Source organism: Seriola dumerili, unplaced genomic scaffold, assembly GCF_002260705.1.
Source record: "Seriola dumerili isolate Sdu_G_001 unplaced genomic scaffold, Sdu_1.0 BDQW01000003.1, whole genome shotgun sequence".
Taxonomy (NCBI): Eukaryota; Metazoa; Chordata; class Actinopteri; order Carangiformes; family Carangidae; genus Seriola; species Seriola dumerili.
Genome location: NW_019174258.1, coordinates 12499031 through 12520539, shown reverse-complemented (window position 1 = coordinate 12520539; position 21509 = coordinate 12499031). Strand labels below are relative to the sequence as shown.

The window sequence follows — 21509 nt, the reverse complement described above, 5'->3', positions numbered from 1 at the left end:
TAAATGCTTTCGCTGACAAAGTTATGTGGGAAGAACGTCCCGCACAACCCCCTCCACCGTTCACTTAAACCTACAGAGTCATGAGGAGAAACGACTCGGCCACTTGTCAAATATTAGTTTTGCTGTGAGGAGGATACGCCTGTCCAGCATCACATTCTGCTGCTGCCTTCAGGACGGGTAAAGACTCGCCCTACCCTCGGAGCTTTGGTTTCTGACACACCACTGATTACGAACGTCGGGCAAAAAAATGTACCATCAGCTCATAAATCACCTCCTGTACTATGCAGTGCATCTCACTCTAGGCAACCATCTGATTTTATACTTTTCATCCCTGCCTCTAAAGGGCAGTTGACTTAGGGATTTTATTCACTCTATTAGCTTCAAATCACATGGCTGGAACAAAGCACTTTTGAGGTCAGTGGCCGGGAGGGGTGGGGGGCACATCCATGGCTTTGAATGTGTGTACATGGACAAACACGTGATTGTGTTTACACTGGAGCCGGCAGTACCAAGAAAACTGTAGCGCTTATAAACAAGGGGCAAGCCTCTGCCATGTGAGACTGATCTGAAAAATGAAAGTGGCCCAAAGGCTGATTTAGACCAATTGTGTCACATCTCTCTCTCTCTCTCTCTCTCTCTCTCGCTCTCTCTCTCTCTCTCTCTGATGTGTGATTATTCTGCCTGTCATTCCAGTGATGTTTAAAGGGTCGGTTAAAGCAAATAAAAAGAAAACACATTTTCTCACTTACCCTTACTGGTATCTGCTCATGCTGATTTATTTGCCCAGGTTTTGAGATAAAGACGGGTGAAAAACTAAAGGAAAACCCTGAATAAATGAGAAATATAACGATCGCAGATGCTTCCACACAGGTGCACTATTAAGCATTTAACATTCAGTCATGCTCCGTGGCATGTATAAAAATGCTGAGCAGGCCCGGCTGATTCTGATTTGGTATCAATCGGCTCGTGTTTCAATAGAAACAGTGACTGCGGTCGACAGCCCACATTTGATGATTGTGATGCTTGTGCAGTATGTAGACAGTAGACCTACTCTCTGCTAAAAAAAAAAACTACTGACATTATGTTCTGGGTGAGCCAGTAATTTAAACTGTTAAACTGTTTACCCTTATATTCTCCTTCTTTCCCTCCATCGCTCACAAAGAGGAGAGCCCTGCACAGAACTCAGACAAACTGTGGTGCTGGTCACCACAGTGAAACTCCAAAAGCCCTAGTTTCTTTCTAATGCCTTCCACACCACCCACTCATCTGCACATCATGCCTGACGTAACCAATCACCCAACACAATTAATTCCCCATAGAAGCACTGCAGACAGCTACAACCACCCCTGTTCTCCCTGCAACCCAAACTTCTTTTTTCATCTAAGCCTTGTCGTGTTCAGACATTTAAAAAAAAAAAAAAGAGGGGGGGACCCTGTCACTGTCAATTGCCACAAACGGACGTCACCCAGCAGCGGCGGCTTACTTCAAACACTAGCGTCTCATTAGTAGGTCCAGCGGCATACAGGCTCTCCGGCTTGTTGAAAGAGCGCTGGTAGTCGAACACGGTTCCACCAAAGTGGAACTTTCCCGGCCAGTCCACTGTCCAGTCCCCGGTCAGGTAGTACTTCCTCTTCAGGGAGCGGACGGCCAGGTAGCTGGTGGAGACCTCCACTTCCTGAACACGAATGCTTCGTGCCCCTGCTGGGACCGTTACCATAGAGTAATACTCTGGGGGAAAAAAGAAGTAAGTGAGTTTCATCACACACTCCTGTTACCCATGCACACACACACACACAGCATCACCCCTGCTTTACATCAACTTTATCTCTGGTATATGTGTGTTACTGCCCATGCATGTAGAGAATCAGACCATTATGAAGTGCCTACATGGTTTTATTTCTTGTCCTTGTTTGACCACTTAACATCTCCCTTTGTCTTGAAGGAAAACCCAGTGCATGCTACTTGAGACATACAGACACGCTACAAACAAAGACAAAGACAAGATTACCATTGGCCCTGTGTTGAAGGCCGTATTGGCCCTTGAAGAACTTGCAAGTGGAGTTGTTTCCTTTACAGACTCCGCAGGCGTCCAGAGAGACTTTGGAACCCAGAATCTTGTCGCAGCCCACTGCCTACACTCACACAAAAAACACACATGCCAACAGTGCTGCAATGTACAGGATGTAAATACGAATAAACTGTATGATCAGTTATTTTCTAAAAATATATATTATGACAATAAGGAGGTAACTTTAACTACATCTGTGTTTACATCTGGTGTTTCACCTTATTACTCCCAACAAGGACCTGGATTATAAGGACAATATAAGTGTGGTGGGTAGGTGCAGTGTTACTTTTGCAATTAAATGGAGTAAACTGTAAAGTAAAGAAGACTCTCATTCTCTCATTACAATTTTAACACCTGCTTGCACATGTTTCACTGTAGCACACTGCAGTAAATTCACACATAAAACTTACTTTTCCTTACTTATGCCGCTATGCCTCCTACAAGCTCTTAGCTGACTAATTGGCAAGAATAACAGCGAGCACCGCCATCAACATGACAACTGCACAGGTTCTAAACTAATTCCCAGTTTAACCTTATTAACTACTTCTCTTTTTTTGGAAGTGATACGGAAGGTTTACACCGCTCGACCGCTGTAAAATAAATACAGTATACAACAACAAGGAATTGGTTCTTGCACTTAAACGTTTGCCTTTGTTTTCCATTTCAAATAAGCTTTAGATTTAAGAGATATAACAGTTGATGTGTTGAAGAGAAAACACCGTCTTGTGTCTTTCTTTCTCTTTGCTCTTTGCACTCTTTATTGCATTGTTGATGTTTGCTCCATCTAAACTCAATGACCCATAAAGACAAGGGGAAACGTCCAAGACTTTTGGACACAGCTGTATTTTTAGAAATTTATGCAAATTTATTAAGATCCAAAAACTCATCTCTCCTTTACGTAAGAATCCAGACCTACAAACTTTGCACATCTAAATTTGGCCACATTATCCCATTCTTCCTGGCAGACCCTCTGAAGCTCCATCAGAGTCTGGGCTTTGGCTGAACCACTCAAGGACAGTCAGAGACTTGTCAGACACTCCAGTGTTGTCTTGGCTGTGTGCTTTGGGTCATTGTTTTAGTGAAAGGTGAACCAGTGCCCCAGTCTGAGGATGTTTGCACTCTGGAGCAGGTCTTCTTAAAGGGCCGCTCTGTATTTGGCTGCATTCATCCTTTCTTCAATTCTGACCAGTCTCCCTGTCCCTGCCACTGAGAACCCCCCCCCCTCCATAGCCTGATGCTTTTTGTTTTTTTAATCAGACCAGAGAACCGGTTTCCCCATATTGTCTGAGTCCTTTAAATACCGTTTGGCAAAGTCCAAGCAGACTGCCATTTGCCTTTTACTCAAAGCGGGTTGTCCGTCTAGCTGCTCGACCATAAAGGTCTGATTGATGGGGTGCTGCTGAGTTGGTCGATCCAGCAGGTTCTCCCTTCTCTACAGAGGACTTCTGAAGCTGTTAGAGTGACTGGTGGGTTCTCGGGCACCTCCATAGGCCCTCCTTGCCTGGTTACTCAATTTGGTCGGACGTCCAAGTCGAGGAAGAGTCCTGGTGGATCCAAACTTCCATCTCACACTCAAAGCTTTAGAAATGGTTTAATGCCCTTGCCCTGATCTGTGCCTCAGCACAAAATTTTATCACTGTCCCTTGGACTTCTAGGCTTGCTGTTTGACCTGACATCCAGTGTGAAATGTGGGCTCTTATATACACAGGTGTGTGTCTTTCTAAACTATGTCCATCACTTCCATGCATAATTTAAGCAAAGAGGATCCACCGGACCACAAAGTTGAGTGCCACAGCAAAGAGTCTGAATACTTTTGTAAATGTTGTACTCAGCGTTTTAGATTTTTAATAAATTTGCCAAAATTTCTAACATGTTTTCACTTTGTTAATATGTGTTAATTGCTGTAAATTGATGGACATAAATGACTAAATTAAATCTACAGCACATAATTTGTGCAGAATGTAAAGAGGCCTGAATAATTTCGAAAGCTTCTGAAACTTTCTGTATCTCACACTGGGGGAAAAAAAAAGTCTGGATGCAAATTTTCTTTACGCAATGAGATATGTTTCAGTGCACACACACACACACACACACACACAACATCCTATGTACCTCACAAACTCCGTCAATGCAGACATCTCCCCTGTGATCAGAGCAGGAGGTGCCGTCTTTGACCTTGCTGGACATGGCGAAGAAGAAGTCAAAGTCCTCTGCAATGCAGTACAGCTTACAGATGTCTTCATCTGCATAGAGAACAAACAGATGTGTACAGTAGTAACGGGGAAGTTAGAATCAACAGAATTTACAAATTGTAGGAGTAAAATCTCACTGATTCAGTAAAGTACGTGTGAAGTTTCACTAGCTACTGTTCTGCAACCTGTTACATTTACAGTATGCACATCTCCTGCTGAGACCGAATTGGAAAAGACAGGAACTGAACTATAAATGTACCCAGGGGTATTCATGTGGGGCAACAGGTTTATTCTGTAGTTCAGATCAGTTATCACAGACAAGTCTCTGCAGCCATCTTTGATTAAAATAAATGACGGTGAAGGTGACTTGGCCCAAGGTCCCAGAAGGCAGTTCAGAATCTGTTCCTCTCTACATCACCTCCCATTCATCAACAGCTTAAACAGGCCTGGGACGACAGCCAAACGCACGGCTCTCCTTCATTTCACTCTCTCTCCCTCTCCCTCACTCGTTGTAACAAAGCTGGCCCGCAGGCTTCCTTTTTAAATCTATCCCCACTGTGTCAGAGGGTGCAGGTGGCTACATGTCTCCCATGTACATTACACAGAATGATAGTTTCCTCCAGCTTTTTGGCCCTAATCACAGCAGCAGTAAATAGTGGTTGGCATTACAGAAACACTTTATAAAAGACTAGCCGAGTACAGCAGAGTGCAGAATACAAAAGCTCTACAGAATTAAGACAAGAAAAAGCTTGCCCTGAACAATCTGCAATTCTGTGTTTATATAGTCTTGCTGTGTTCTTTGAACAATGAGATTTCTTTTCTTGTGCATTATCTGCCAATAATACAGTAAATCATGGGATGTCTTCATAATCCTCGAGCAATACTATAATTTAAAGGGGCTATTTATACATTTTCTCTGCCACCAAACGTGGTTTCTTGCTAGGAGCGGCTGGTAGGGATTGTCGCTTGACAAGAGCTTCAGACATTGTTGTGTTTAGAAGACAAGAGGTTATTATACGTCCTCTGAGCAGCGCTACGTCTTCAGGGCAGATTGGAGGCTACAGTGAGTCACTATCAGAAAGTAACGAGATGGGGCGTCGTGTAGCGTAGTGGTTTAAGCAGGCGCCCCATGTGTAGAGGCTACAGTCCTCGCTGCAGTCGGCCCCGGTTCGAATCCCGCATCGGACGGCCTTTCACTGCATGTCATTCCCCCTCTCTCTGCCTCCCCGTTTCCTGTCACTCTCCACTGTGCTGTCCATTAAAGGCATAAAAAGCCCAAAAAATATACTTTAAAAAAAAAAAAGAAAGTAACGAGATGGGCTGGGGCTAGCTGGTTAGCGTGCTAACTTCAGTAGAAGAAAAGACGTGATAGAGACAAGAGTTAGCATTGCCGTTGCTGCAGACAGCTCTTGGTTAGTAAAGGGATGAAGTTTGATGCTGAACTCATTACATTTCTTCTAAACTGGTAAGAAAACAGCTGTTAATGCTAACGTTAGCTATATAGCAATAGCAAATCTTACAAGTAACTCCTTTAATTCACAAAATAATCTGTAAATATGCAGCTCTCAAAGAAGGATACAAGAAAAATACACACAACATCCTCAGACCAAATCATACATTAAATATAAACGCACCACACGACTGAACAGACTCTGTTCAGTGGGTCTGATCAACTGACCAACTTACCATCCACTTGTGTGTAGGGCTTCCACTTGTAGTACCAGCCCCTGAAGGGCTTGCTGTTGTACTCAGCGCACTGTTGGGCCCTGAAGTCCACGGCGTTGAGAGGGCATGGCCGAGTGTTACACAGCTGGTTGAGCCGACTGGAGCCCGAGCAAAATTTACCATTGTTCTGTGGCCTGAGCGGAAGACAAGACAAGAAGAGTTAAGTTTACAGATCTGAAATATCCTGTTTGTTTGATTACCACAGTTCTGCCATCAATGCATCAATAAGCCAATTGATGATTGATGTTTACTCCACAGAACAGATCAATTCCGCTGATGAGGGAACAACAACCAAAACATGTAATTAAATACGCTTGAGACACAGTTTTGATATCCAGATAATTATACAACAGACTACATCAAATATGCTTATTTGCTTGCCAAGAGTTAGGTATTAACATCACTCATGTCTGTCCATTAAGTATGAAGTTACTGCCAGCAGCTGGTTAACTTAGCTTAGCATTAAGACGAAGTTAAGTTAGCTATTGCTACATAGCTGTCTCCCTCATTTGGTCTGCTTGCTTGTTTTGTCATGCTATTTTGTTGTCTGTTTACGTTTTCATTCATTGGTTGACTGTGTTTTTCTTGATGTTGTACAGCACTTAGGTCAGCTGTTTGCTGTTTTTAAATATGCTCTATATATACATTTGATTTAGATTTTTTGATTTTGAAGACTGGAAACAAGTAGAGGCTAGCCTGGCTCTGACCAAAGGAAGGTCTGGCAACCTCACAAGCCACCAGCATGCCACTGTAGTCCTGCACATCACTCCCTGTGAAGTTTTTGTACAGCACTAGCAAACAAACACAAGCTATTATGTGTTAGATTCTTTGTTACCTTTGGACAGAGCCAGGTTAGCCGTTTCACCCTGGCTTGCTGGCTGCAGCTTCACATTCAACGGACACACATGAGAATGATTTCCATTCTCTCATCTTACTCTCAGCAAGAAAACAAAATAAGCATATATCCCGAAATGTGAAACTTTTTCTTTCGGCTTCACCATCGGTGTAATCAATAACCTAAATTGCATCGTGTTGGAGGACAGTGGGATTCAAGACATCACCATTGAATTGAACAAAATGTTTACATCAAAAGTGCTGCTGTCATACATGGAAATGATACCATCGCGTCTGTTAGTATATGGTTATCCTTGATCAAAGTGTAAATTACAGATTGTGTAGGTGCTGTCAAAGAAAAGCCTGGATGCCATGTCAGGTGTTGCTATACGCCGTGCTACAGCAACACTTCTTCGACCACAGGAAAAGATACAGCACATAAACAGATAATACAGCTTTAACATCCCATCAAAATGATGAAAGCCTCTTGACATTTAGTGAACATTAGGATGCCATGACAGATTTCCCAGGCTTTCATAACTCATACCAGGCATTCCAACACAACCACCAACTGAGAAAATTGAGTTTAGCCATTTACCAAAGTGGCCAGCACAGACACATAGACACACACAGAGACTGTGGAACCATGCTGATCAAACTTGTCTAATAAAAACAATTCACTAAGTTTTACAGTGTAATGAAACGCTTTGGAAAAGGAACTGAAAAAGAGTCTAATAAGAACAGTAAACATAAGGAGGAGAAAGCAACCAGAGGCATAGTTCTTCTGAATTTCCTGTAACAGTGTCTGCATGAAATGAATGTTCAGCAACAATCAGAATCAGAGATGCATGTTGCTTCACTGCATTTTTCTTTAACTCCAACTGTTCATCCCCTCCATTCAGACCTGGACTCAATCACAGAGTGACCTAGCTGCCAAGAATGATGGAGCTTCATTGAAGGTGTGTGTGTGTGTGTGTGTGTATGTGTGTAAATCTGCTCTGTGCTGATCTTGCTTCCCTTGGTGAGGGGGTGCGGGGGGGGTTTGGCCCAGGTTTTCATAGTCCTGATCCTATTAAGACTTAGCGGCAGACAAACGCAACCCATATGGTAATGTGCTTATGGCAGGCCATTGGGGGAACTACACCGTATACTTCGTCAGTCAAGGCCTTCTGATCAGAGGAGGACAGGAGATGGACAGTTTACTTGAGAGGGGAGTTGAATGCAATTCATGGAGCATGGACATCTGGCCCTGAGTTTCACAATACTCCTCATTTCTCTTCTACACCCTTTAGTCTCCTCTCCCTAGATCATCTCATTGCAACTGTAAATCTACTTACAAGAACAAGACAGAAACCAGATATGACAAGTGTTTCGGTTTGTGTTTCAGTCATTCCTCTTCTGTCTCAACACCCAGCCTCGACGCAGCCCTCAGGACCCTTAAGGATGCTTAAATGTCCCGGGAGCTCAGTAAATCTGCCCGGCAGCAGAAGCTGAGACCGAACTCCTGTGGGTCAGAGGTCACCATGTCTAGTCTTGTCTTGTTCTTGAGTAACCTGCTCTCTCCCTGCCCCTCTCGTGATTTCCCACATAGATCCTCATTCTGCTGCCGTGCTTCGGGCCTAACCCCCGTGAAACACCTTCACAAGTCAACCGAGAGACTCCAACGAACAGGGGTCTATCTAAGCACCATCGCCCCCTCATTGCACCCCCCCCCCCCCCCCCCCCATTCCCTTTAAATCAAGTGTGTGACAAAATGTGCTCCCTACAAAACCAGGTCAAGATCGCGAGCCTAATCTCCCAGGCTTGTTGGTGAGGATTAGGTTGACTGTGTTTGATCTGGCAGGTGGTCTACGGCGAACGGAGGAGTTGGGAGGGAGATGGAGGGAGAGAGGGAGGAGGAGAAGATTCATTTTCCGTCTTGGAGAAACTCCTTGAAGGGAAGAGTTTAATTGGCAGATCCCAAAGAAACTCCTTTACAAGACTTGAGCAAAAGATACATGCTTGCCTTGTAAAATGGATGAGTTTGTGCCGAATCAAATGAACCATCTTCAAGGCTGCTCCTGCTGGGAGAAGATTTTGTAGTAGAGGAGAGGTAAAGCTGTCATCTCTACTAGCTAAACTCAAAAATCAGGATTTTATAGGGCTAAACCTACATGTAATTTATGCTGTAGACTGCAAGTTTGGCAGGAATCTAATTGTTTAAAATGTGTCAAGCGTCATTGATCTTTCCAGAGATTTGACAGTGACACCCCAGACTGTCCAGACAGTTCAGTTTGGGGGTGAAGATGACATTAGAGACAAGCTGTCAGATTCAGGCTAATCCTCCTTGTTCTGCTCAGATTAAGAGCAGAGGGGCTCTGCCAAAATAATCGCAGAGATTACTGGGGACAAACGCACTCTGAATGTCATGAGTCAGGGACTAAAACGTGACTCAGGGGTACATGGTGCAGCTGGGAAAAAGTGTGTTTGTGTGGCTGAATTCTTGTGGTGGAGGTGTGCGTTGGGGTGGTGGGGTTGACAATGGCAATGGAAGTGAAGAGATGTTATATTAAGACATATCCCAGTCTAATTGTATTGTTTTCACATTGGATCTGACAACTGTTTGGCCCATTGTATGTAATATGATAATGATATCATGACTTGGCGTTAGTGGATTTAATATTTCAACCTCACCATCTTCACATCCTCTGTCTGGCTCGCTGACCCCATAACTCACCGTTTAGCAGCATCAACCCATTTTTCAGCAGCAGCTGCTACAAAGCGCTCTTTAGTGCCACAGGAATGATAAATGAACTTGACAGCTAACCTGGTTTAAAGGGCTCTGTGGCCCTTTTTGGTCTGCCAGTCATGGTGTATAATGTGTATCATATGAGGGCCGGTCTGCCTCTGAAAACGTCTTTGATCCCTCACAGGGATTAGGAGACAAGTCGGCTGTGACGGACAGAACGGCCACATCAGTATCTGCCCGGCTGTTAAGTACGCGCTGATGAAGCCAGTGGAGTAAAGAGGACAGTGTAGTAGAAGTCTGTGGAAATCTGAATAGACTCATTAATGGTTTAAGAAGAAAATGTCAAACTAGAAAAGGCTGAATTTTCTGGAAAAAAATTAAACGTGGTGGCAGCAGAAATGCGGCACACCCACTTCCTCTGGCAGTCAAAACACAATAACTGGAAGAAGTGGAATTGTCAGAGTAAATGTAAGCAATGATCCAAATTGAAGTATGAATTTAAATGTAAGCCCTGAGAAAAGTTGGAGGCATAATCAGTTGGAGTGAAAGGGCTGGAACAAGGTGAAAGGAGCTGAAATCATCAAAGTGCAGGTGATACACTGACCTTGGAGTGAAACAAATTAGTGCACATTCAAGTGTATAAACTGAAAGACAAAGGCCATCGAGTGTCAGCTGAAGGGTCAACACTGAAAGCAGTTCAAGTATCTTGCGTACAAACAGTAGAAATTGGAAGTTAGAGGAACTGAGGAATTTGCAGGACCTGACACTTGAAAGAGTCTGAAGTATCAGTTGAAGCATATTGACAGGAGACGAGATGTAGAGTAGATGAAGTGTAATCACTGAAAGCAGAGGAACTCGGATGGAGAATAAAGAGGTGAGAGCAGTGAAACTATCAGTTTATGTATAGGCACTGAAAGTAGTTGAATTGTACGAGATGAAAGCCGTTGAAATGTCAGCTGAAGCACGGTAAGCAGTTGAGATATCAGTTAGTTCATTAGCACTTATTGTTTCGATTCAACTCTAATTTCTTGAGGCTGTCTATTAAATTGCATTACGTTGTTCTCTGTGTAAGCTCCTATGTATCTGACCCAACCATTGAGGTTGTGTGAACGAGTATGTGGCATGGCAGATGATGGTATGAAGTCATATTGTTCATTCTCTTGGCTGAAAGACACAGGGGCAGAAGTAATGAAGAGAGCAACTGTGTCCCTAGTATCATCTCACCTGCACTTAAACACAGAGAGACACACGAGTCTGTGTGTACATATAGGATTGGATGTGATGTGCCACTATGATCTAACCTGCTATGACTAATTCCTAAATGATGGTAATCATTAACAGTGCAAACCAATCAGCAGTTTGAGAGCTGTCCACCAATCAGTGTGGTGCAGTGGCCTTGGATGTTAGCCATTAGCCATGATCCTACTGGAAACTTACCGTGGTATGAGAGTCTAGTTGTACAGTATGTTTGGGTTGTGTGTGTGAATAGAAATTCTATGTGGCAATGCTGTTTCCTTTAATTGTTGTAGATCCACATGTCAATTCCTCCTCTGTTTTTTTTTTTTTTTACTGAATATCAAGAGAAATTAAAATCCACTTGACAGTTGGCTAGAAACACAACAAGGAAAAACATCGGAGTTGCTGTCGAGGAATTTCTGTTAAGTTTTCTTGTTGGTTGCTCCCTCGAGCGAAAATATAAAAACAGTTAATTGGTTCCACCATCCCCATCACGAGTGTCCCTGTGTTACAGTATGGAGGAAACTGCTTGTATAAACACTCTTCAAGGAGACGATTTTAAACCCTTCACTTGTTCTCGTTCAAACACTGCGTTTAATTGCAACATAACGTCAGTGTTTGTCAAGGTCTCTGTAAGTGTAGCTTTGGTTGATGGATTACACATACTGTACTGCACAGTAAAGGCAGAAAAATGGCATGAATGATCAGGAAATTAATCCTTCTCTAAATATCCCATTGCGGACATCCCGCTTGTCCTGTATGAAATTTAAAGAGCAGTGTTGTGGGGGGTAGCTAAATAACTGCAGACTCAGACTATCAATTATTTTATCAATCCCCGTAGTGATAGACCAAAAGCAATAAATCTATTAAATATTGTATAAAAGTAAAATAAAGTCTTAAAAACATCAAATAAATCTCTTATGTGATGTGGGGAACATCAACAAGGGATTGTACTGTATGTCTGTTATGAAACACAACATTAAAACTGAAAAAAAAAAATCTTTCACGTGAGTGTAATGACATGCACAGAGCCCTTTTACTAACAAAGAGATATGCACTGTGGGATCTGGGTCTGCAGAATTATGTAGAATTATGTTTGTGTGAGTGAGCAGCAATAGGGGACGTTTGCCGACCGTCTTGGCAGCTTTCAGAGAAAAGAGCATGCTATTAGGAGGTTTTCCTCGTCTGGAGCACAGGGAGAGATAGTCTGTCTGTCTGGACTGTCAGCCTGACTGATGAGAGCCGTTATCAGGCGCATGTGTGTGTGTGTGTGTGGACAGTATGTGTGTGCATGTCTTTGCTGACAGCTACCTGGCAGACAGCGCATTCAGGTGTTCAGAAAGGAAGAATTTTTGGGACGCGAGACCTTCAAGAATTACTTTCTGGCCCAAACCGTGGCTCAGATTTTCACTGTATTAGCAGCCACATGACAACATGAATCACTTTGTCATCTGCGTGGCTACTTAAACTATCTATAAACATTAAAAAGGAGGTGATGAATCAGATTAGAGGACTATGCAAGACTGCAAGAGTGTATACCTTGGGCTGGAGCAGGAGCGCTCCCTGTACATGACCCCTCCTCCACAGGTCCTGGAGCAGTCGGACCACTGGGACCAGGCTGACCACTGGCCATGGACCGCCCTGGGACCATGCTCCCCATATTTAACACACTGGCCTCGCCGACACCACTGCAGACAAGAGAAAGAAGTAAATAAAAGAGGAGAAGAGAATAAGACACACAGAAATGGCTTTCTTATCAGAACTCAAGTGTTGGCCCAGGCGTCTTGCCTGAGTTTCCTGGTTTGGACAAATGCCCAGCATCACACCTGGACACTAAGACTCTCTAGCTGCAGCCAAAAGACACACGTACAGATACACTGTGCACCACACCCGAGCCAATCCAAGCCAAACCCTGCGCTCACACACATCATCGCCTCTCTCTCTTTCTAAATATCAGCTTTCGATGTGTGAAGGGGCGCAGCCGCTGTGTCCAGCTGAGAGAAGTGACGATACAAAAATACTTCTGCAGGTACAAACAAGTATGAGCAGCGGGGATGGATACTTATCCATCCGAGTATTTATTGATATTAGTAATTTTCTTTTAATCGAATAAGTGACCAAATAAATAGACGTAAATAAATATATAAATATTTATAGGTACATATATACTATGTAAAGTACTATTGCAGTTTATTACAAATTGTTTCTTATACTGCTAGCCATTATTTCTATTTGTTATCAGAACATTAACTCAGTGAATGTAATCTAGAAACACGATGACATCACCATAACAAAGGCAGCTGTGGCAAGAAATGAGCAGTCAGATGTTCAGACAGGCTGTAAACATGCCAACAGTTTGGACAGATTACCTAAACCATCCCTCATTACACACTTTACAGTAGATCAAAGCTGAACCAGGAAGTGGGTCTGTAAATTGTGATGGATGTTTACGATGGACTGTTTGGGTAATAATTTTGAGGTTTGCCCTAACTAAAGTAGGCTGACTAATTTGTGGGGATTTGCTGAAAGGACGATTATTGGCTCTCTGACAGTGAGTTAGACCAATAAAACTGTCGTGTTTGTGCAGTAAATATGAAGCTGCCACCAGCAGCCAGTTATCTTAGCTTAACACAAAAACTGGAAACATAGGGAAAATGCAATGCACTAATTTGTTTGTTTAATATGTACAAAAACCAAAGTATATAAATGTGAAATTGTAGTTTTACGAGGGGTCATTTGCTAGACTATGTCTTGACTTAAATCAGTGACCCTCTGAAATTGTGTTGTCACCATGAGGATGCCAGGTAACCAGCAATGATTCCAGCAAAGTAACTACACTAAGCTAGGCTTAGCTGGCAAGAATGTGAAGTGTATTTTCCCTAAATGTCAAACTAGTCTTTTAAAATCACCTGACTGCTGATGTTCCTTCCGTTCGGACCAAATCTCATCAATGAATTTGGTAAGTATGTGTTTTTATTAGCAATAGGAATGTTGGCCCAAGACCAAGAGTTGTAATCAATCATAATTATAATCAAAGTATCATTTTTCACTCATCTTTCACTCTTTTCACCCAAATATCAGAATCTGTTTCTTATCCTCTTGACTGTGTTGTCCATGCTTGTTCATACACAAAAGGAGACACTGTTTGGTTGATACTTGTCCATTTATCACTACTTCTATCTGCCAAGGATGTTATGTTGTCACCTGTGTCTGTTTGTTTGTGTGTTTGTTTGTCAGCAGTGTTTGTCCAGTAATGGAAAAGATGAAGAACCGATTTGGACTGAATTTGGCGGAGGAATGGAGGATGAGCCAGGGAAGCCATTAAATTTTGGGGCAGATCCAGATCATTTACTATGAATTGGAATTTTGTTTCTCAGAAGTCTAGTGTAAGTTGTTTGAGACTGGCCTTGGCGGAGGACTGCACCTTGTGAGTGCCCTTCTAGTTATCTCATGATTTTAGTTTTATTTTGCACTTTGTAACTCTATAAATAAAGATTATTCTTATTATTGTCATTATTATTAGAAATGTTTGCTTGGTGTCTAATTGCATCAGTAAGTAAAACTGTCAGTCTTCAGAATGAGTAATTGGCTATTGTGATTCACATTTCCTCACCATGTCTGGACCACAGCTGGTTCCTTCTGCAGCGGGCATGAACTTGGTCTCACATCGGTGTCCTGTGCGATGACACCACAGCGACTTACAGATGTCCTGTCAAAGGAGACACACACAGACATACAGGAAGTTTTCAGTTTTGGCACCTTTGCATCATGTCCCTCCCCTCTTTCCTCTTCCCTGACCTGACAGCACCTGCTTCTTGCCAGGACCACCATCATGCTGGTGGATAAGCCCCCACCGCCGCGATAACTGGGAATAAGCTTCTCCACAAAGCGTCTGTGTCAAATCTAATCACTGTACTTCTTTAATGAAACGGGCTATAATTGTATGTGTCATCTGACCCAACAATACAGAGACAGAGCGAGCGAGTGAGCACAGAGGGAGAGCCAAGGTCGAGAGACAGGCGGCAGAGTCTGGCAACCCGCCCAACTGCAACTGGCAACGGGAGAGAAACTAGAAAGGAGGGAGGGTAAGAGCAGGAGAGACAGCTCTGGTGTGTGTTGAGTCTTTGTCCTCACTTCTATGACACGGAGCAGGTGGCTGACAGCCACACCGCCATACTGAAAATCATTCTACATGAGCCCATCAGGGCCAAAAAAAAACAGTGGGGAGAAAAAGTGTGAAAGGTAGCCCCAAATCCTCAGTCAATCAGTGTGTAGATTAATTTACCACCCACTGACTGGCACACAGGTCTAAGAAATGCAGATGTAGTATTTGGTCTTCTTTTAGGGGAACATAGCAGGGATTTGGAGTCGTGAATAAGTCGTGAATAGCCAAGGCCATGTCATGTGTGCTAATGTGTCATATACACGATTTCCCAGCAATTACAGCCCTGCAAGAGGAAAGCCTGGAGTATTTTAAACAGCATTTACATGTGAATCAACATCACTGAATGGATCGAACATAAAGGCTTATACCAAGACCACAGGGATTCAGGGGGGTACATGGGGGGGGGGGGGGATTCCCATTCAAAAGATATAATGTATTTTAATGGAGGGTCACATGTGGGGGGTTTAAAGTTGTTGTGCAAATATCATGCTAATTAATAAAGTGCCAATTTAGTGGCACTGTAAAGCAAACAAGTGCAGCCCCTATATGATCCGAGTGCCACATCTCATTAGTGGAGACTCATCTAGTGCATCTCGGTTTAGGCAGAGACGCATGAATGAACTGATTTACAATTGTTGAGGTCCATGTAAAACCAGGACTATTCAACTTTGGTTCTGTGCAACTGCACAAGACACGGTTAGTTTGAGGATCTATTGTAGGAATGACTTCAACTCTGGAGACAGCTCTTGGCAAGTAAAGGAATGACGGTTGGTGCCGAACTGACAACGTTCCTACTTGTCTGGTAAGTAAACATCTGTTAATGCTAACGCTGGCTATGTAGCAATAGCAAGACTTATAAATTGAAGCTTTAAATGGTTTCAAAGTAAATAAAATGACAACAAATGAAAACCATGTTTAAAATTCATACGTATCTCACCTTGACAAAATCAAGGCTGCATAGTTTTGCCTTTGAGCCAAACTGCCACTTGCACTGCGTGTCAGCATCGTACAACTGGCCCGGGAGCTGTTCAGGATACTTGTACTGACCGATCTGCCTGGGCTCGTCCACCAGACAGGATGCCTGGGCTGTTCTGGTGAACACAGCACACCACCCGTGTCAGTCAGAAAGAAAGCAACAAAAACTGACAAGCAAATTTAACGCCGTATGTGTGTGTGTGTCAGGCCTAACCCAAGGAAGCGGCTGAGGTACTGTCGGCTGCAGGTGGACCAGGAGAAGACCCCGTTGTTTCCAGCCAGAGTGGGAGACATAATGTTGCCTTCGGTCTTGCGACAAGGGTTGCCCTCCCCATCGTGGATCATCCCAAAACTGGAGAAAAATGAAGAGAAATAGGTGACATTAGGTTCACACCTCGTCATAGTATCATAGTGAAACAAGTTATTCAAAGATAAGAGCTTCAAATGAGAAACAGCAACAGGTGAATTTCAGCTATTTGATTTTTATTGATCTTGACAGTTTCCCCTGTGATGATAAAACTGATGTCATCGTTTGCCCACTTTTTTATGTTATACTATGTCATACAATGAAAATATATTTGGTTGAACTGAGTCATTACTACAGTGTGTCATATGTTTAACAATTACTTCTTTGCTAATTTATCAGTTTTAGGTCTAGACCCATGTTCTATTCAGCTGACCAAATTCATTAGAATACTTCATCATTCTGACGTTCTGATGTTATCACCTGAGTGTATTAATAAAAAACAATTTGTTCCCAGACAAACAGAAATCTGCAAATATCAAAATAAACTTCTATCTCAATAAAAAACGTATAAACACAAACACAGAGTTGTGCTGCCTCGGGCAGTTTCCATTATTCTCTCATAAAGTGTCATGGAGTGGATGAAGTAGTGCTCTAACGTAATGCTTTTATTCCACAGTGTATTTGTTTCTTTAAATCAGACCATGTTCATTTCATTTAATATAGATTCATTACATCCACGTGCAGCACAGAGACAGTACAAAGACTGGTACAGTGCACTGCTCTAAACATCTGACACTGTTTTGAGTCACTGGCACAATTTCTGCCAGTGTTGTTGTCAACTTAGAGAAAGCAGCTTTACAACTATGACACTCAGAAAGTTTGTGCTCACAAGTGAATTTATGTGATGCCCTCAATGCAGTTTTTGCTAAACATACTTGTGTCCAGACTCGTGAGCGATGGTGAAAGCCAAGCCCAGTCCCGTGTCTTCATTGATGGTACAACTCCTGTACTTACTGCACATGCCACTGATGGGGGCAAAACCTGCACAGACGAAGACAGATAAGGTGTCAGGAGGAGTAGGAGATATTTGGTTATTCACTGTAACATACTGACTGCATATAAAGCCGAAGGTTAACAAAATCCAACCTCACATCTGTAAGATAAAATCCTCTTGTTTCTGAGCACATTCTTTCTGCTGAAACCTCGAACAGATTTGGCAGCCAACAAATATCTGTAACAAATGCATTCACGTACTTGCACGTCTGGAGGGGAATTTCACACCAGCTGCAAAGTGCTACTTCACAAGCCTGGCTCACTGATCAGACTTTGATAACTGATCAGTTTATAGGACTACTGCTCATAATGGACCTGACAATATTAAGGGGAAGATAAGTGATCCTAACTTTGGGATTTACTGTGACCGTCAAGCTGACAAAATATTCAGTTGCAATGGACCCAAGAATAACAGCTTGTACAGTAGGAAAATCAATATGTGGTTGCTGAATGTACCTGTGACTTCAAGAAATGATGTCAAGCTTTAACAACGCTGGCAGAGAGTCACTTTTGAGTCACTTTTCATCTTTTATACCCCAGTAGATAATGAGATAACAAGATAAACTGCTGCCCTGACATTACGAGCATTTATTCGTGTGAATTCAATATGATGATATTAGCCAGGATGAGTTGGCTGCATTGTTGTTGTTCCAGCTGCATCTTGTTCCTACAAGCTGTAAGATTAATTATCCTTGTCATCCTAAAGCACACTGGTCACTTCTGACATGGTGGACCTTGGTTCTTGCTCAAAATTTGTCACTTTGTTGCAGATTTTTCATCTTGCCTATCGAGACCCAGGTCTTTTTCAAATGCATTTGACAGACAACCATGGCAGGATACTTTTTAATGAGATCTTTTCCTCCAGAGTGTCAGCTGATCAAGGTGATGTTTGCATTTCTGCCCGGGGAATTCCATTGCAGGTCATAACCTCCTCTCTCTCCATGTTCCCTTCCTGCATCTACACCATTACCATGCAAGAGAGGCAAAATGCCAAAAAAAGAATTGCGAAAACATTTGGGTTACTGCCAAGTATGTGTGATTGGGATACTCATCTCTCCTGCTTGCACCTGTCAAATTTTCGTCACTACTCACTGTAAAGTCTACACCAACAGTATCACCTCAACACCTGTCTACATGCCTAAAAATTACAACATCTAAAGTGCAGTCAAAAAATCTGAAACCACATTCCCATTCACGTAACCTTAATACTAGGGGTTTCTTAGTTGTTGCCAATGCAGACAGCTCCCTCAACAGCACGGTCTTACCCAGGGTGTCACAGGGCTCGTTCTTCCAGGAACAGATGTCCAGTCCGGTGAGGAGAACAGCATGATCATGACGTTTGCCGCCTTTCCCCACCAAGCCTGACTGCCACTGACAGAAACTGTTGAGGGACTGGTCAGCATGGTGATTTATGGTCAAGCCCAGCTGGAAGTGAAGCGAGAGAAACAGTGATACAGAGAATGAGTGTCAGTCACCAGTGTTTGAGTGCAAAACAACATATTTTTGCAGAATCGTTATGTGAATCTACTCACCGGGTCTTGTTCTAGTAGTAACAAGCTAACCACCACAATGTTGATGTCGGTCCCAATGGTGCCATCTTTGAAAAGACTGGAAACCTGCAACAGAGTAGGAAATAGAATTTGTTAATATCCCAGATGTGCCCAGTCCAATATTCATGATTTTCTGATCTGCTTATGCTCTCCTTTTCTCTTACAGAGAAACACTAAGTAATGTTTAGCCTTAGGGAGGATGTGTGTAAGGCTAATACTCATATCCACATCCTGGATTGTGACAATTTCTTGAACCCAAATTTAAGGTGGGTGCAGGTCCAAATCTTGGTGGCTTTAAAACCTTTGCTGACCACAGAATCAGGGCGACTCTCAACGGATCGTTATGACCTGCAAGGCAAGGGTCACATGAGCAACGGAAACAGCAACAAGTTTAAACAATTATGGAATAATGTCACACAAGAGAGACAAAGGAAGCACATTGACTCAGTAATGTCTGTTCGGCAGCAATATCTATCTAAAGTTTGCTTATATTAGCCAACGTTAGCCACCACAAGCTACTGGTCATACTAGACCAAGTAACGCCGTAGCAGCAAAAGTGTAAAGGTACATTTCAATGCTTATGAATTTTCCTTTACATTTTTAAAAACAAAATGAATGTGGTATTTCTTCTTTTACAAGCTACATAAGGATTCAAACACTTGACCCTCGCCATGCAGTTTGTCAAGAGTCTCCCACGTTAGATGCCAGGAGAAGAATTCAAACAACAGCTGGGTTAAACAGAGCAATACAACAGATTTACAGTGCATCTTTTATTCTTTACTGTCAAGTATTTTACATGCCAGGTCCTCCTTTCCTTCTCCTCCCTCTTCTCACCATGTTCATGACGGTGAGGACGTAGGTCGTGACGTTGTCCCTGCCGTGTTTTTCCAGCATCTTCCTGTCTGCCACCACCAGGGTCTCCACATTCAGACCACCCACCCTGTTGGAGTTGATGGGCGATCTCTTTGCCCTTCCTGGTCCTTCCACCCCGGGCATCGCAAACTCATCGGGCATGATGAAACGGTCCTCAGCGGGAGGCTTGGGAGCGTCTACGAGGGTGAAAAGGGAAGAACGGAAGGGAGGAGGGACAGAGGGAGTTATGAAGTACAAAGACACAGAGATAGAGAGAGAGAGAGAGAGAGAGAGAGAGAGAGAACTTGGCAGTGAGGGTCAAATGAATGAACTGTCTTTTTCCTGGCTCGTGCCAGGTGATAAGAGCAGAGTAGGGTGTTGAAAGGACAGGAAATTCACTCCCCATGCTGCTTCCTACCTCTCACCACTAGAAAGATATAACTGCAACCTAGGCAGAGGGTTGAGTAACTGGTGTATCCCTCTCACAATGGCCTCAAAAACATTTGTCATAATTATGCACTCAAATAAAATGGCAACTAAAAGACAGTAAAAGACATGACTGTTCTGTAAAATATTAAACACCATTGTGTTGTGAAGTGGTGATGACACTACAATAATAGCACCACAATATTTTTTTGTTACTTACTTTTTCAAGTCTTTGTTTACCCTGACAGAATAGCATCTGTATAGAACAATCCTTTTTGGTATGGAGATGATAATGTGAGCTTTAATTATAGATGATAATACTGAGACAAAAAATCAATTACTACAGTCTAAAATTGCATTTTTTGTTTCCTCATCCAAGAAATTTGCATCCAATAATCCTGTATAGTGTATGTCAAATAGAAGCTGAAAGCCAATTACACTGGCATAATGACATAAAGACTAAACCAAATAAACCAAAACAACAAACAGAATGATAAAATGTGAATTATACAGAATTATTTTAGAAGCAAAGATCTTCATGAGCCCAGTTTAGATGTTGTATTTCACCACTTAGTGTTGAAAATTGACATTTTGTCAGTCTGGGGGAGGAAAAGTGAATTTATTTATTTACTTAGTGTGATAAAAACAGAAATTGATTTTTTAAACATGGATGATGCACACAGACTAAGTTGCCTGTTCACATACAAATATAGTTAGACAGTTACTTGAAGAAAGCCGTACATGTAAATATCTAATGAATGTAAAGGCTCTAAATGCCAGATTTTTCAGATTTACATCACACACCATAGTCAAATCAGTGACATATGACATGTTGTATGAAGGGTGAATGTAATAAACTGACAATTCATTATAACAGTAACTTCACTTCCTCAACATTAATACACAATTATCAGATAGTGACGGAGGAATAAAAGGGTAATATAAGGAATATAAGGTTCCCTTACATACATTGCTTGCGGTGTCCGCAGAAGTGTTGCCTCTGTAGCTTTCCATGCTGGTAGTCATGGTGATGATGATGCTGATGATGATGATGACGGTACGGATCGTCAGGTCTGGAAGAACTGGTAGATCTTCTGTGGACAACGTGTTCTGCTGAGCGTTTGTAGACAACATGTGGGTGGTGACCACTGGGGACGCTGTAGTTGTGCTGTTTAGCCAGATGTTGGGGTAGCGGGGCAATCAAATACTCCTCCTGAGACACACGGATCAAACCTGACTGGAAAACACACACACAAACACCATGGACAATAAGTGAAAACCACAGGTTACTCACAAAACCCCACAAAAATCCCTCCAGATACATTTTTCAATGGTAGTTACCGCTAAATATTTAGTATTTGAAAGCATACTCTCCACTTCCTGGCCTTGACAGTGCTATACAGTGTAGCTGTAGACACTCACATTTCACCTCCAAATCTGCCCAGATCAGCCCCACCT

General features: G+C 42.6%; 1 protein-coding gene across 1 annotated transcript in view; it reads right to left on the bottom strand.

The window, feature by feature from the left end:
- The window catches only part of adamts18 (ADAM metallopeptidase with thrombospondin type 1 motif 18), a 70139-nt gene that overhangs the window by 23245 nt on the left and 25385 nt on the right, over window positions 1–21509 (bottom strand). The window contains exons 4-16 of the mRNA XM_022741977.1: window positions 21021–21288; window positions 19608–19822; window positions 18756–18839; window positions 18489–18648; window positions 17106–17211; window positions 16138–16275; window positions 15886–16039; window positions 14397–14492; window positions 12323–12471; window positions 5947–6119; window positions 4181–4311; window positions 2009–2132; window positions 1484–1728 (exon numbers count right to left, since the gene is read on the bottom strand). Of these exons, the coding sequence (XP_022597698.1) occupies window positions 1484–1728; window positions 2009–2132; window positions 4181–4311; window positions 5947–6119; window positions 12323–12471; window positions 14397–14492; window positions 15886–16039; window positions 16138–16275; window positions 17106–17211; window positions 18489–18648; window positions 18756–18839; window positions 19608–19822; window positions 21021–21288 (2043 nt within the window). The remainder of the gene's footprint in view (window positions 1–1483; window positions 1729–2008; window positions 2133–4180; window positions 4312–5946; window positions 6120–12322; window positions 12472–14396; window positions 14493–15885; window positions 16040–16137; window positions 16276–17105; window positions 17212–18488; window positions 18649–18755; window positions 18840–19607; window positions 19823–21020; window positions 21289–21509) is intronic.